At 48.3% G+C, this 17007-nt stretch overlaps 1 protein-coding gene across 2 annotated transcripts in view; it reads right to left on the reverse strand.

Moving 5' to 3' along the window:
• PRKCB (protein kinase C beta) overlaps positions 1-17007 on the reverse strand; it is a 315575-nt gene that overhangs the window by 145425 nt on the left and 153143 nt on the right. For both annotated transcript variants that reach the window (XM_045776452.2, XM_045776451.2), the window contains exons 4-5: positions 9214-9325; positions 8720-8848 (exon numbers count right to left, since the gene is read on the reverse strand). In XM_045776452.2, coding sequence (XP_045632408.1) covers positions 8720-8848; positions 9214-9325 — 241 coding nt within the window. The remainder of the gene's footprint in view (positions 1-8719; positions 8849-9213; positions 9326-17007) is intronic.

Here is a 17007-nt window from a genome sequence, read left to right on the forward strand (position 1 = left end):
AGATTTGGTCCCCAGACCATAGTTTGCCAACACTGCTCCAGGTTAACAGCTGTAGCTCTAACTTATTTTTAATTATTAACTAACCTACTTTTAATTACTTAGAATGTTTAATAAAAGTGTAACATGAAGAATAATATACGATAGGAAAGCATATGAATCATTAATTGTAGTTTGTGGAAAACATGTGTGTTACTAGCTCTCAAATCCAAAAAAAACAGAATACAACCAGCTCCACAGAAGCCCCACACACCCATTTTAATTCACTATTTTCAACAACCGCATGATAGCTCATAAACAGATGCACCCTAGTTAGGCTGATTCCAATTCTTTGCCACCACAAACAGAGTATCAATACACATGCTTGTTCTGGACTTTGTTTCCTTACATGCTGGTGTTTTATTTCAGTAACACAGAAATGAGAAATCTGACAATCCAAGTGTACAGATATATACATTTTAACAGATGTCGCTGGACCACTTCCCGAAAGGCAGTGACAAGTCAAAGTCTCGCAGGTCCTGGCCGTGCCCTCCTTGGACACAATTCAGCAGGCATTTAGGGACAGTAACTGCACACCCAGCCTATCCTGAGGCTTGGGGGCCTCGGACCATGGTCTGGGCTTGATCATTCTGATCACAGTAAATATTCAGGGAAGAGGACGAGGAACACTGAGTAGAAAGAGTCTGGCCCCCTCCGTCTCAAAACAACTCCGTCTTCTTGAGTGTCCAGGACACCCACCAACCACCTCACCAGCCACAGGGCTTCAACGGAAGGGTGGCCAAGGAGCCCCCAACCTCACCAGTGTGCAAACAACGATCTAAGCTGCACTGAGAAAAACAGAGCTGCGCAGACAGGGATATGATTGAACTCAACTTCTTCGTTACCGAAACAACGCAGAGCAACAGAACAGAGGTGTCTTGCCGAGTTTGTTTTGAGGGAATTGGCTTTCCAGTGAGGACACAATGAAGTGTTTTCAACACACCTATTTTGCCGCACTACAGTTTCTCCAAACAGAAGATCCAACAACGATTAAGTACAAGGTGGTCTAAGGGATCAGAGGTGCCCTGGCGCCTCCTTCCCGCAGCTCCTGCGGGGGGTGGGGGGTGGGGGGTGGATGTGGGGTGTGGGGAGCCTGCATGTCTGTCCACACTGGGCATTCTTTTGAGCATAGATGGTGTTCACAGCTTTTACCAGACCCTCAGTGGCAGCTGTGACATCAAAACAGAGGATTAACTTGTTGGGGCTTGAGGTGACAAAGTAGAATGCTTTTGTCAAAACTCAGCCATCACACACTGAAGATGTGTATGCTTCACTGTTTGTAAATTTTATCTCAAACATAAAACAAAAACAAAAACTGTAAATAAGTGTTGTACTCTAGCTGATGATGTGCGTGCTTAAGTGTTTAGGGGGAACTGAACTGATGGCTTCAGTTTGCTTTGATATGTGCCAAAAAGAAGACGGACTGACGGATGGCGAGTAAGGGGGATGGTTAGTAATTGAGCAAGTGTGGTAGAATGTTAACGGCACGTTCTAGCGTTCCCTGTAAAACCCTTTCAGCTTTGTTGTATGTTGGACATTTCTCAAATAGGACATTTTGGGGGAAAAATACTAACTGGTAATGTATAAGGGAGGGGGAAATCCACAAGAGCTGGATTCTATCCCTGTTCCATGATGTATGGCTTTGAGGAGTGACCTCCTTTCCTGGGCCTCAGTGACTCAGCTGTTTCACAGGGGTAAGGAAGAGGGGGCTGAGTTGTTCTCTGTGATGCCTTCCATTACGGACAGTGATGATGCTGTGGTTTCATTTCATTCTGCAAAACTTGGACATCTTTGGAAAGAGCCTCTGGGGAGGAAAGGCTTTGAAGGCAGAGACTGCCCCCTAGTGGGCCCAAGTAGCTTAATTTATGATCCTCTTCTATCCTTGCCATTGATGCATGGCTGGGTCATACTTTGCAATATTATTCCACCTGTATTTTTTTTCTCTACATTTTCCTTTTCCTCCCCTCTTCTCTTTCCCTTTCAAGCAGACAGCCATCTCAGTGGAAGTAGGTGGCAGTGCAAAAATCAGAAATAGCCTTCAGGTCATTTTTGCACTGTGTTCCAAACTCCCAAACTTCAGAGGTTTTAAAGAGAAGATCACATTCACGAAGGGGATTTATGGGCACAGAGTGTCTTGAAAAAGGTTTTGACGGGGAGTGGATTTTAGCTTGACAAGAATGAGATTCCCTGTGGCTAGCAGAAGGAGGAAAGGTGCAGAAAGATGCCAGGGGTCCCCAGGCACTGGCAAGGTTGTGATGTTCATCCAAATAAAGAGACCTGTTTCACCCCCTGCTGTAACTCAAGGGTCTAGAACATGCTCAATGAAAAGTGGAGACTCAATATTGTTAATGAACAAGAGAATGACTGGGAGACGGAGTGAATGGATTCTAGAGGAGTCTGTAGCCCGAATGTAGGGAAAGGAAGCCATACTCAACAGCTCGGTCTCCTACACCCCCCTCTTGTCACCTGGCAACGCAATGATCTATGCCTATCTCTCCCACTAGGCTGTGAGCTCCCTGAGGATGGAGACTAGATCTCACTGGGCATTGGATCCAAGCTGGTGCTCAGGCCCTCCCTGAATGAATGAATGAATGAATGAATGAATGAATGAATGAATGAACATCTATGCTTACTGAGCTCATCTCATCTTTCTGTGTTATAACATGCTACCTTTCTCACACTGTAAACACCTAATCCCTCCAAACCAGCCCAGCATGTCCCACCTCACCCCTCAGGGTACAGCACACACCCAGGTCCGCCCTCTGCTCTTCTGGTCAAGTCCTGCCATATTGGTTTTAGAAGAAAGTTACCCAAGTGGAATATCAAGGTGAAGGGCCCCCATGGTTTTCTTATACTCTTTTCCCCTTGTTAGAGTCCCCATGATGCCAAAACCTTCTCTACCCTGAAACAGTTCTTTAAATGACAAGAGAGTCTTCTGTGAGCCTTCAACATCCATTTCCTTTCTCCAAAGAGTGCTTTCAGAACCTCTTTTGGAATCTGGTATACAGGTAGATGTGACCTCAACCTTCCCCAACAGCCTGTAGAGAATGTATGTCTCTTTGGTGCTCTTCTTTTCATGGGTGAATGTCAGCTCTTGGAAAGGATTAAAATACCGCAATATTGGGAGGACCTAAGTCTTCTGGGAGATACTTCCATCTAAGAAGGGTTTCACATGGGGCGCCTGGGTGGCTCAGTCCTTAAGCGTCTGCCTTCGGCTCAGGGCGTGATCCCGGCATTCTGGGATCGAGCCCCACATCAGGCTCCTCCGCTGGAAGCCTGCTTCTTCCTCTCCCACTCCCCCTGCTTGTGTTCCTTCTCTTGCTGGCTGTCTCTCTCTCTGTCAAATAAATAAATACATAAAATCCTAAAAAAAAAAAAAATAAGGGGGCGCCTGGGTGGCACAGTCGTTAAGCGTCTGCCTTCGGCTCAGGGCGTGATCCCGGCATTCTGGGGTCGAGGCCCACATGGGACTTCCTGCTCCGCTGGGAGCCTGCTTCTTCCTCTCCCACTCCCCCTGTTTGTGTTCCCTCTCTCACTGGATCTCTCTCTGTCAAATAAATAAATAAAATCTTAAAAAAAAATAAGAAGGGTTTTACAGAGCACAATATACAATGGTGAGAACACTGGACAGGAGTCCCGAAGACAAGGATAAAACAAAACTGCTCTTTCTGCTTTTCTTTCCAAACAGTCCCAATTTTTTTAAGATCCACTATGGATATGAATATGGATATGGTTAAGGATTTGCAGATGGCTGCAATGTAAGTGGGAATGTAAATAATGGGATGCCAGTTGTTATGTTAATAGAGAGATACTGAATTGCAAGGGGGTTCATACGTGTAAGGACACGGGCTTTATAAACTCTAGGAGCACTGTACAACTTGCCTGTGGGCTTCCAACATTACATGGCCTGCTCCCACAATAACACTCGGCATCATGAGGTCCATATGGTTTCCTATTACTCTGTAAGTCCCACTGCTCTGGGTCTTTTCTGCATTATCCAGGGAATTGTGGTGGTCACGGCTCCAAAGAGTGAGTCCTGGTCTCAGTAATACGTGCAGTTTACCTGGGACCTGGTCCTTAAGAGTTTTTGTAAGATCTCCTTCCTATAAGAATAAGCATGTGAAAAGGGTTATCTGCTGAACTTCAGCTCCTCACTTCAGGAAGCACTGATTAGGGGGTCACCTGGGAAGTCCCGGTATCCATCAGGACCCTCTGGTGGTCTATCACTCATACATACATCCACTGACGTCACAAATATTTAGTGATGTCCATCATACAGGGTGCTGGGGAGAGTGTGAATCAAAGCAGACACTGTCCTGCTCTCACAGAGCTTCAAGCCCAGTGAGAGATAGAGACATAATCCACCCACCATAAAACCACAACCGACACAAGCTCAAGTTCAGGGTACCATGAGCATCTAGGCGGGAAGCTATGAGAAGCTTCCCTGATGGTGAAGGTGAGCTGAGGCCTGCAAGAAGGGGAAGAATGACCTGTGGGAAGAAGACAAGAGGGCAAAGATGAGCATTCCAGACTAAGGGAACAGAAGGTGCAGAGGTCCAAAGGTGAGGGGCAGCCTGGACAGGATGAAGGGTTAAAAGAAAAGCAGGAGAGACAGAGAATTGAGAATGAGACTGTCACATTAGATGTATCTGTCCTAAAGGCAATGAGAAGCCACTGATGGGTTTTTAAAAGAAGGGGAACTGATGGGATTTCCATTCTGATCTTGACTTGCAAGATCCCTGACAGTAGATAGAAAGCATGGATTTCAGGAGCCAAGGGAGACGAGGAAACCTTCAGATCTTCCAGAAGCACCTGTAACCTGTTGCCTTCTAGAGATGTTGGGATCTCCAAAGAGCAGGAGACAGTCAGAGGAAACAGAAAAGTGTCCTGGGCTGGTGATTGGAAAGTCCTAATACTGAACGTGCCTTTCCGGTCTGGACAAAGTGAGGTGCTCCGGCCTAGCACTGCTGGGGAGAACTCTCTCCTCGCTATCAGTCTGAGATCAGGCAGAAGGGTCTGGAGTCCCAACCACAAAACCAGAAGGATGCTTGGGAGACTAGAGGGACATCCCAGTGTCCAAGACCCTCCACACTGGCCCCTCCAACCCCACCCCCCCCCCCAGCTGCTGTGAGTGTTGGCTATCAAGGGCTCACACAGTTGCCCTGTGTCCAGACAGTTGCCCTGGGCCACACAGAAGCCACCTAGCCTGGGGGGGCGGGTAACACCATCCTCCCACCTCCAACCCCAGCAGACTACAGCAAAGACCAACTGTCCAGTAAGCTCAGGCTACTAAGACAAAACACCAGAGACTAGGTGACTTAAACAACAAACATTTATTTCTCAGAGTTCTGGAAGCTGGGAAGTCCCAAATCAGGTTCCCAGTGACAGCCCTCTTTCTGGCTTGTAGACAACCACCTTCTTGCTGTGCCCCCATATGATGCGGAGAGGGAAATCTATTTCTCTTCCTCTTCTTATAAAGCCACTCATCTCATCAGAGAACCTCACCAGTTTGACTTCAGCAACTCCTAATTACCTCCAGAGGGCCCCATCTCCAAACACTATCCCATTGGGCCAGAGCTTCAACATCCAAATGGTTGGGGTGGGAGTGGCAGGGGAGACACACCGCAGTCCATAGCACTTCCCGACCCTGAGAGGCCAGCTCCCTGCAGGAGGCCAAAGCTAGTCTTCCAGGGAGACCATTCTCTTGCTTCGCTTTTCTTGCTCGGCCCTCACTCCCCTTCCCCCACGAGCAGCCCCAATAAATCACTCAAACGAAAATCTCCATCTCGGCTCTATTTTTAGAGAACTGTGGTCAGAGTATCAGGTTCTCCTACTGTCAGACAAGCAACAAGCCCACGCCCAGGACTGATTGCCCCAGGCACGGGGAAGGGGCTGCAGCAGGCCACCGTGACCTGCCCTTAGGAGACCTCAGTGCTCACCCCCGCTCTGCACGTGACACCAGGCAAATCATCCAGCCTTGCTGAGTCTTGGGCTCCTCTTTCATAGGACAGCAACAATACTGCCTCTCCATTGAATGGCCCGGTATCAAAGCGCTTGGAAAACCACAACTATGAAAACTTTGGTAGGTAATCCATCAAGGCTCTCAGAACCCTGAGCACGCAGATATTCTGCCCCTAATTCTAAGGGAGCCCCAACTTCCCTCCCTTTCCCTTGTCATGGGTTGAACTGTGTCCCCCAAAGAAGATATATTCATATCCCAACCCCAGGACATAGGAATGTGACCTTATTTGGAAATGAGAGCTTTGTGAATGTAGTTAAGTTAAGATGAGGTCATACTAGATTACAGTCGCTATAATCCAATGACTGGTGTCCTTATAAGACGAAACTTGGACACAGAGACACACAAGGAAGAATGCCATGCAATGATGAAGGCAGAGCCTGGGACGATGTAACCCCAAGCCACGGAACACCAAAGATTGATGGAAACTACAAGAAACGAAGAGCGAGGCATGGAACAGACTCTCCCTCAGAGCATTCCAGAGCAAACCAACTCTGCTGACACTTCCAGTTCAGACTCCTAACCTCCAGAAGTGTTACAGAGTAAAGTCCTGCTATTCCAAGCTGCCCAGTTTGTGGCATTTCGGTACAACAGCCCTGGGAGATCGTACACCCCCGGTTCGTAGGCACATAGTGGGATTGACAGAGAACCATCAGCTTGTGATCAAGATACGCCCGAGCAGATTTGCAAGTAAGGGGGAAGACTCTGACCTTGAATTTGAAGAGAGGTTGTACTGCACCACATCAGAAAAAGACTCCCCAAGAAATACCCATAAGAGGTAACCTAGCTAAACCACAAAGGAAATAAATAAGGTGGGGGGGGAGGGGGACCAAGCTAAAAAGTAACCTAGTATATCATACCTAGTCTAACAGACCTAGGTGATGAAGTGTGTGGCTTTCTAAGCCTATTTCCGGATGAGTAGAATGATAATACTACTACTTAGCGCATTAGAGTTGCTCAAAAACTTTAAACAAGACATTGCCTGTAAGGGCTTTGCACGGTGATTGACACATTTTTAGAAACTCCAATGTTAGCTACTGCTTTATTATTGTTTTGTTACTAATGGTGTAAGTTCTTAGAAGCCTAACTTCCCTGAGCCTTAGCATCTTCATTCATAAATCAAGCATAACGGATATTTCACAAGGTTATTGTGAAGATGAAAGAAATAACGTGGAAGGCTTTTTTACTGAAATACAATTGGCATAGAACGCTGTGTACGTTTACGTACAATGTGTTGATTTGACACACTTATATACTGCAATACGATCACTGCCAACGTCAGCCAGCACCTCTATAATACCACATGATTACCACTTCTTTTTTTGTGGTGAGAACAATGGCTGGACTTTGAGGGCATTATACTAAGTAAAGTTTCTGTATACGATGGGTGGGTTCCATAAATGTAGGCTGCCCCCTGTAACAGACCAGAGCCAGCACAGTTCCTAGAGAAGGACACTAGAGGGCAGCAGGGTCTCATTTTTGCCCCACCCCGGCACCAGGAAACTAAGACAGTACAGCTAGGAAAACCCTCTTCTCCAGAGCCAGTGACTGCCTGCTTCTCCCTGGGGAGCCCGCAAACATCCCGATGGGAAGAAGTCAGCCACTTGCCTTTCTTTTGGAGGAAAAAACAATTCAATGGAATGCACGTTTCCGAAGAGCCCACTGGGTATCACAAACCTCAATTTAAAACGAGGGCTGTATTTTACAAGGATATTTTTCAACTTTTACATGGTGTAAGTGAAGCCTCTCCCTGCACAGGGCTTAACACATCAGAGCTGCCGAACCAGTTTGGGACCTCAGAAGTAGACCAAGTTTTGCAAAATCAATCTCTTCTGGCATCACTTTCTTAAGTTACCAAGTCATAAAACCTTGTATACTGATGCACTATAAATAATCTACAGTTTGTGTCACAAGCATTTGAGAGGAGAATTCCTCCAAAGTTTTAGTCCCGTTCTTGTCTGGTTCAGTGTGGGTTTTACTGTAGCTCTATGGCTGAGTATTTACGTAACCAGCAAAGCCAGGTTTCCACTTTGCTGGAGCTTTTGCACGTCAGAGCCAAGCATTTCTTGAATGCTCCGTTCCAGGAGCCGCAGACAGGCCTACTCCTGTCTGCCCCTCATCCCCCTGCACCCCTCCCACCAGCTGTACTATCCTTCTTTCTTATTATTATATTTCAGAAGTGCAAAAAGTATACGGAATCATACAACAGGGACCCACATAGCCACCGTCAGGTTTAAGAAAGAAATTTTTCAAATACGCAGAAAGCCCCCAGCGACGCACACAGCAGCCCCCCTCCTGCCCAGGTTGTCACAATCCAGAATTTGGTGTTTGTCACCAAGATTATTCTTTCCACTGGGAAAGTTCGAGGAAGCACCCAGCATTCCTTCTTGGCCACCTTAACAAAGGACATAGACCTGCACACTCCACAGGTCCCGAGCAGACGCGGGCAAGGGAGAGGGAGAGAGGGGGAATGGGAACTTTCTGGGCTCCAGACAGCGCAGGTGCCTGCAGCAGGGAGGGACTGTGATGGGGCAGGGGGTTGGGAGGCAGGGTCACACAGTCCCTTGCCGCCCCCCCTGCCCTGCTGATTGCTCCACCAGCTTCCCCTCCTCCAACACACTGGTTGACCCGCAAAGCCGGTGCCGGAGCCCCTGCGCCACCTACCGACTACGATGAGGACTTCCCTCTCGATGTGGGCCTGGATGTAGATGCGGCCACGGCGCTCCGTGTGGTCTGTGCCGCACAGGCTGGGGACGTTCATCACGCAGCGCTTGTGCACGTTCATCATGCAGGCTGCGAGGGCAGAAAGGGGCGCGGCTCAAGCTGGGCCCCTCGAGCCCGGTCTCATCTGAAGGGCTCCTCCAACCCCTTCCCCCCAGGCCCAGATGGACAGAGGAGGTGGGACTTGTCCGTCCTCCCTGAAGCCCCAGGGTGCATCCTAGGCCGGAACTCTGCGTACCCCGAAGGGCTCTGAAGCCAGCATTGCAACCGTCAGTGCCGCTAGATTTGAGGGGGGTGAGGCTCATCGCTCAGCAAAGGACAACTGGCACGCACACCAGCCCACCCAGGACTTGGGAGTATGTGCTGTGGACCTGGACCCCCAAACCACGAGGAAGCAGCCCAGCTACCAAAGGCCGGCACTGAGCAAATGTACTTACTGTCACACTTCATCCCCTGGTGGATGAGTCCATACAGCAGTGACCCACAGTGGTCACAAAACGTGGGGCTGGAGTACGTGTGGATCTTAAACTTGTGTTTGCTCCGGGGGTCCTAAGGCCAAGAGAAACAAACAAAAGAGACCAGTGTCAGTGTGGCAAGCCAGACTCACAGGGCTTGGAGTATCACTGGAGAACTCACCAAGGACCGTACCTGGCCCCAGAGTTCCTCACACCTGTCAGGCCCATCACTGGTATTCTTCGCCCAGACGTGCATTTGATAAATAGCGGCTGACTGAGCGAATGACTCTGACAGCAGCTGGCGCCCGCTGCAGCCCCAGCCCGTTCCCTGTGCTGCTAGGCCTCCATCCGAGAGCCCAACCTCGTGACTCCTGCCTGCAGCAAGGACTCCAGAGACAGCTGCTAAACAGGTCCCGTTGTTCCTATTTCTTCCCTCTTTATCCTCTCTGAGCATGTTCTGGAGGGTTCTGGAGTGATCTAAAACCCGAGTCTGAGCTTAAACCTCCCCGCTTAAAGGCCATTTGCTAGTACCTCATCCGCTACAGAACAGAGTTCAAGGGCCAATGAACAGTCCGCAGGTTGTGGCAGAGATAGTTTTTCCAACAATACCCATTCTTTCCTTTAATAATAGAACCCTTGAGTTTCAGCAGAGCATGTGGCCACCCAATGAGAGGCTACATTTCCCAGCCTCCCTTGCAGGTTGGTGTGGCCATGTTATGAAGCTCTGGCCAGTGGGATAGGTGTGCTTCAGGGTCCTTCCCTTTAAAAGAATGTGCCCACCCTCCCCGGCCCCAAACACCTTGGACCCAAACCTGGAGACCTATGCTGAAAGGACAGAGCTACACTACTGGCCTTGGACTTCATCCCTTTGGGCAGACACCTGACAGAAAACCTACATTCTGTCTTGCCTAAGTCACTATACCTGGGGGCTATTTTTTACAGCAGCTTATACGGTTCCCTAACTAACAAACATGCCCTTCATAACCTGGCAGTGTAGTACAGAGTTTCAAGGTACAGACTTTGGAGCATTAACTATCTGGGTTCCTCTCAGCTGTATGACTTTGGGCAAGTTTCTTAATCTCTCTGTACTTCGGTCTTCTTGTCTATAAAATGGAGGTAATGGCAATGCTACAAGCTTATTAGCCCACTGGGAAGGAAAATTGGATTCATCTGTGTGGAGATCAGAACGACCTGGCACCATATAAGCAGTATAAGCTCTTGCATTATTATTACATCTCCCTTATGATCTCAACTATATCTCCCCAAACACATACTATGTTCTCAGTGCACAGGACTCGTTCACACCCCCACATGCCCCTCTGGCTCCACATGTTGTTTTTCTCCCTCAAGAATTGCTCTTCTGTCACTGCGCTAAATACAGAGCTCCCTCTTCTCTTTTCCCAAAGCCAGCCTGAAAGTTGCTTTCTCTGTGAAACAATGTACAACAGAGGTTGAGAGCGTGGACCTGGGACGCCCCTCCAGGGCTGACCCGACACAACAGTCTTTGCTATATGCTACTCCTCTCTTCCCTCATTCGTTCAGCTTGTCACATGTTTACTTAAAACTGATATGCTAGTAACAGAAAATAAACAAGTGAAAATAGACACAATAAGTAGATATTATGTTATGTGCTATTAAAGGGCTAAGAGTTTTTCTTGAAATGTTCTCTCTATAAACTGTACTGAATTTTACTATATGCAAAAAAAGGTGAATTTTCCCTGCATGAAAAGAATATCTCAATAAGCCTGACTAAAAAAATCTTCAGTTACTGAAGGCTTTGGGGGCGTTCACCTTAGAGCTGAGAAGTGAGTGCTTCCAAGGAAACACCTGCTCATGACCGGTATTGGCCTGTAGGGGGAGCTCAGAGCCTCTCTCACTCCGGGCTCCCCGCCAAGCAGGAGAGCAGATCTGGTTGGTCAGATTCCAAGGCACTGATTGGCTCCGCCTCAGCGGGTGGAGCCTGCACAAGTGCGGAAAGGTGCTCCTGCCATCTTTCTCTTTCTTTCCTGTGGCTCTCTCGCCACCTGGAGGCTGCCGGCTTCAGATCCCATGGTCCAGCCTTGAGAGGGTTGGGGTGAGTGGCCTGGGCCAGCTCTGCTTCAAACCCTGCGGCAAGTTCTCTTCTCTTCTTGGCTCTTGTGCTCTCTCCTGGTTCCGATATGTGAACCTTACAGTATAGCCAAGAATTTGTTTTGATTATGGTTTAAATTTCCTTAGGCGTACATGGTATAGAAAAAGGGAGTCTCCAAGGACCTCATGAGCTTGACCCTGAGATTTGGGACAAAATCCCAACTAATAATAAATGGCCTCTTTGCTGGGTTTCACTTTCCTCCACCAAACATCTCCTTGGATTATCTCAGGGAGAAGGATTTGAGCATTTCTGACTAGATATGACCGAGAACCTTCTCGGCACCATCAAGTCTCTTCAACAAGAGGAGATGCCAAGTGGCACAAAGAATGGGAAGGTAAATGAAACATTTCCTGAGAGCTGCCCAGTGTACGCTGGATATCTCACAGACACTTTCTCCGGTCCTCATGATGTTCCATTTGGGAGGTGTTATTCATTCCCATCTTAGTGACAATGAAATGGGTCCAAACTAGAGAGAGATTTTCCCCCAAGTCACCCAGCTGGCCCAGCGCTGAGCTGGGATTCACAGCCGGCTCTGCCTGACTCCGAAGCTGGAATGCTCCAAGCTTCTCTCCTTTTCTCTACTCCCTCCCCAACTTCATAAATGCCATTCTGTTCCAGACCAGCTACAATAGCACTTCCTTCCTTCCTTCACACATTCACCCAACATATGTTTACTGAGAGCCAGGGTCTTTGTAGGCATTGGGGATACAACTGTGAGCAAGGAGCCAGAATGCCTCATTTCACTGAATTCACAATTCTAAGGGCAGAGAGAAACAAATAAAACCCCCCACCAATATCCTGCCCTCCCAGATCTTCTCCATCATAGCATTTAAACCACTGTATTGTAATTCCACGTTTAATCTCATCCCTCCAATGTTCAGCTGCAAGCAACATAAGAGAATTCTGCTCCGGGCATATACTGTCCTTGGCATATAGAAGGTGCTCAATAAATGAGCAAGAGTTAGTATTTATTGAGCATTTATTCATCCAGGAACTCTTTTTCAGGGATGTACCACGCAGGCATTAACTCATTTAATCCTCATACCATCCCTAGGAAGTATGTACTTTACTACACCCATTTCACAGATGAGGACTGAGGGGTGCAGGGACTTGCCCTGGGCTCCCCGGCCTCAGCAAGCATAGCATTTTGCACAGTGGCTGGCACATAGGGAGAGACTTGTGAGTTCCAGTGGCAGCTGGGGGCTGTAATCATCGCTGCTGACCCCTGAGAGCCCCTGAGCCATGCATGTGCTGTTCCAGAAAATGACTTGGAGAGCACTGTGCAAGGCCAATCAGAGCCAGACAGGAGAAAGGAAGGCCTACTGGGCATGTTGCACAGGAAGGTTTGTTTCTGGTTTATTTAGAGGCCCCTCCAACCTTGCTCCCCAGCCCAGGCTTTCAGGAGGGCTCAAGTTGTACCAGCCCCTGCCCCCAACCATCCCACCCAGACCAATCAGGTCATCCCCTGATCACTTCTGCCCTTCTCCCTCCTGCTACCTGGGAGAGCTTGGAATAAAGCCCCAGTCCCACAGCAGGGGGCCCTATGACTCCGGGATCCTCAAGGAGAATCCTACAGAGTGCCTGCTCATGCCCAGTGCCACCTCTGAGATGGGTGGGTTTGCACTTTGAGACGGCCCACTCCCCCAGACACAGGTGACTGGTGCAGAGGCAGGCGCTTGGCTCAAATGACTCACATGTTTAGTGAACGGGACACAGGCAGTCAGGAACACAGGCAGCTCCAGGGCTGACGTGGCCCTTTTTTTACAGTGGGCTCCAAGGAACAGAGAGGAACAAAGACAACAGGCCACATGACCTGAGGGATGGAGCTCCTGGTTCCAGTCCCTCCGGGGCCTGGCATCCTGTCCTCCAATGCCATTCGACTCTTCCCGTGTCCTCTGTGTCCCCTGTGTCCTTCGTGCTTGTGCCAATCCAAGCAGGCATCTGTTACCTGCAACCAGTGATGGGCATCAAGGTATTTCTAATCACTTTGGCTCAGCTACTGCCCACTGACCGATCAGAAAGAACTGCAGGTTTAGCTGTGCTGGGAGTTAACTCTTTGGTTGCCAGATCATGGAGAGGTAGGGGGTGGGGAGCTGGCAAGGGAAGAAGTAGACAAGTGGAAAGAGGAGGTTCAGAGGGCCTGGTGGCTATTTACCAATCAGTTTTAAAGTATTTCAGTGTTATCAGAACCGGTACAGTAGTGCCAATGCAACTGGGCTAGACATCAGCCTGGCCTTGAACGAAAATATATCCCCTCCCCAGCCTTGAGGCTGTGGCCCCTGACCAGCTCTGGGATGAGCCAGGGGATCCGTGCAACCTCTAAGTCAGAACTTTCCCCAGATCCCAAGCCACACAGACTGGGTCCCCTCCAGTCTATTTATCACCCATCCCCATCCCTGGCCTGGGTCCTCCTTGGTGCTCAGAGGTCACAATCTGGAGCCCAGGGGCCATTATCAACTTTGCAAACATGCTAAATTTGCTCCATATGATGCTTCCTAAAATTGAAGTTAATTGACTACATTTAAAAATCATGAACTATCAGATAAAAAAGTAAAATTCTGGCTCCTTTGAACAATCGCAAGTTATGGCAACAATGGACACACGTCCCAGTGGGCTGAGCAGTGGTCATCCCTGCAGATAGGGACAAGGCTTCCAGTCCTCCGCTGTCCCTGCCACTCCCTACTGTCTCACACAGGCCTGCTTTTCCCCTCCCAGCCTGGTCCCTGTAGGAACGTGGGTTTATGACCTCTCTCAGACCCCCCATCCCCTCTCCCTTCAGTCCATTGACTGGGAACCCACCCCGTGTGAACACATCCCCTACCCTCCTGAATGAATTCATTTGGCTCAGGGTCAAATGCGTTCAGAAATAGGTTTAAAACTACAGCATCCCCACTCCAGGATCAGCCCTTGATTTCCATGGTCCCCGGTCATCTCTTCCACCCTAGGAATCACGTTTCCACAAGATCCTGGCATGGAATTCTCTCCCCACTAGTTCATTAGGTCGAGGTTCCATCACACTTTCTGCTAGGTGAGCCTGGATTTCTAAGTTTCCTTCCACTTGGGATCCTGCTCCCAGAGATTGCTGAATCACAGGGACAAATAATAATGAACCATCGGACTGTTACTGCCACCGCGAATCGAACACAGACTACCTGCCAAGCATTGTGCGAAGTGTCCCATATCCCATCATTAACTCTCCATCATGGCCAAGGGGGGAGAGTTATCATTACCCTGGTATTCCAGATGAGCCAGGTAGGCTTAGAGAAGTAACGTATTTAAGGCCTCAAAGCAAGAGAATGGGAGAGCCAGGACTGAAATCCAAGTTTGCCAGGCAGCTGAGTGAGGACATTTGCGTGTCACCTGGTTGCCTCCCTGCTCCTCAGCCTCCCAGAGGGTGTCCCACCTGACAGGGGGGTTACGGATGATGGCAACCTTCATCTCACACAAACACAGCACCATCCAGTGGCGGGCTGCTTGGGGATCCCTACCACCACCCACAAGCCAGAGTCTTCACCATCAACACCCAACCCCCAGGCCCAAAGGACGGGCAGATCCCAGCTCAGCATCACTGGTTCATCACCTGACTCCAAGCACAAGCAGCTAAGGAGGAAGGAAGCACAGATCAGAAACCAAAAGGGAAAAAAAAAATCTTTAAACATCTAAGTTACAGCCTAAAATAGCCTTTCTCGGTCTGAATGGGCTGTGTGGCTTTGTTCACCGGTGGGCTGAAATTTGGCTGAACTGAGGCAAAGCTGCAGGAAATTGGGAAACTGGATTGAAGCACAGAGGCCGAGAAAACACACACCAACAACATCAGTCAGAGGAGGAATAAAAGCGACCTGAAAATTTGGACTGTGTCATCCTTGGAATTTAGAGGCCACAAATGCCCCCGAAGGCACATTTCCCAGGAGGCAGATGGGCCATGTAAAACTGAAGATCCCAGTTCGAAATACCACCAGAACACAGGGAAGGTTACAAACAGGGGCTCTGGAGTTAGCTGTGTGACCTCAGGCAAATGACTTAACCTCTCTGAGTCTCTGGTGCCTTGCGCACAGAGCAGAGATATAAAAACACTCACTACCCACTTCATGACCTGGCTTCATAGATTGGCTCCCAGCATAGTGCACCCCCCCACAGGAAGTACAAGCTCTTGATTTCATTATTCCGAAGAGAAAAAAATCCTCACAGTGACATTTCCCAAACATCGGTCCTGAGCCGTCATCATTCTGCATGTCCGCATACTACCTATAATATGTACTTGCCGTTTTTCTTCAACTTAGCATACCCTTTACGTAAATAAACCTATTTTAAAATAAAACTCTGTAAGAGTGTGAACTCGTGGGATCAATGTGCAAATTATGTTTTTTTCTAATACACCTTAAAGTGAAAGAGCCAACTCCCAAAATAAAATTTTTAAGCGTGCATCCCCATTGTCTCCGTTGAGAAGCTGGGGAGACACATACATAAAATGCACATGCGGGTTGTTTGCTCCAGCATTATTTATAGCCGCAAAATATTTTAAATAAGCCAAGTGTCATAGGTAGGGAGCTGTTTAAATAAATCATAATATAGGTACTCGGCATGCTGCACGGGTAGGGATACAGAAGAATGAGTCTTCTGCACGAATACGGAAAAACCTTACGGGCATATTTTTAAGTCAACCTGAAAAAGAAAAAACACCAACCAAGGTGCAGAAGAGTCTATGTTGCATGTTCCCTTTTGTGCGAGAAAGTGAGGTGGGCTAAGAAAGTATTCTAAATTACTCAAACCCACGTAAAGGAACTCTGGAAGGATACACTGTAAGAGAAGCTAATACAAGTGTTTATCCGTGGAGGCAGGAGGAAACAAAATGAACAGGGGGCAGGACTCCTCCACACATATCTTTGTATAGTTTTCATGAAGAGTAGAATATTTAAGGGTTTCTCTGGGCATCACGAAACAAATCTCACAGCAGGTACCACCACGCGCTGGGTAACACGACGGTCTGACCATACCCCAAACCACAAACAAAATACCAAAGCTGCCCAAGAGACAAAGAAGCAAGGCAGCCTTCCTGGGGATGGTGTGGACGGAGGTTTTGGGAACATGAAATGCGGATCATGTGAGAAGCTGTAATTACGCGCGCCCCGCAGTTGAAAGGGGGAGACTGTAATTTGGTGAAGATCTCTCGTTTTGTTCCTGGAGAAGCAAGTCAATAGAGCTCATAACACTGTGTAAATGTTCGTGCCCGGTGACAGTTTGCTCAAGCGTTGGATACGCCTTGCCTTCTTCCAGCCACCGCCCCTTTGCAAATAAGTAATTGTTTGATTGGAAGGCCGTGCTTCTGTTGTGTAAACTTGGGGAGAATTTTAAATAGGATTTCCTGCATTAAGAGCTGCACTGGGGTCCATGTCAATATTAGGGGTTAATTAGCAGCTACGGTCAAACCTAACGCAGAGGGGCTCTGGAAGTGATTAGCTCTCTGATTCTGGGGCAAGTTCTTTAACCCTTTTAAGTGTTCGTTCCTTTGTCTGAAAGTGGGATAATAATAATAGTATCTAATTCCTGAGTTAATGAGAGTTCAGTGAATGAATGCATGGAAACTGCCTAGTAGTCCTTGGTGGAAATAAACATTACATACATGCTCACTGTTACCATTACTTTTC

This window comes from Ursus americanus, chromosome 2, assembly GCF_024610735.1.
Source record: "Ursus americanus isolate L20-20 chromosome 2, mUrsAme1.1.p, whole genome shotgun sequence".
Taxonomy (NCBI): domain Eukaryota; kingdom Metazoa; phylum Chordata; class Mammalia; order Carnivora; family Ursidae; genus Ursus; species Ursus americanus.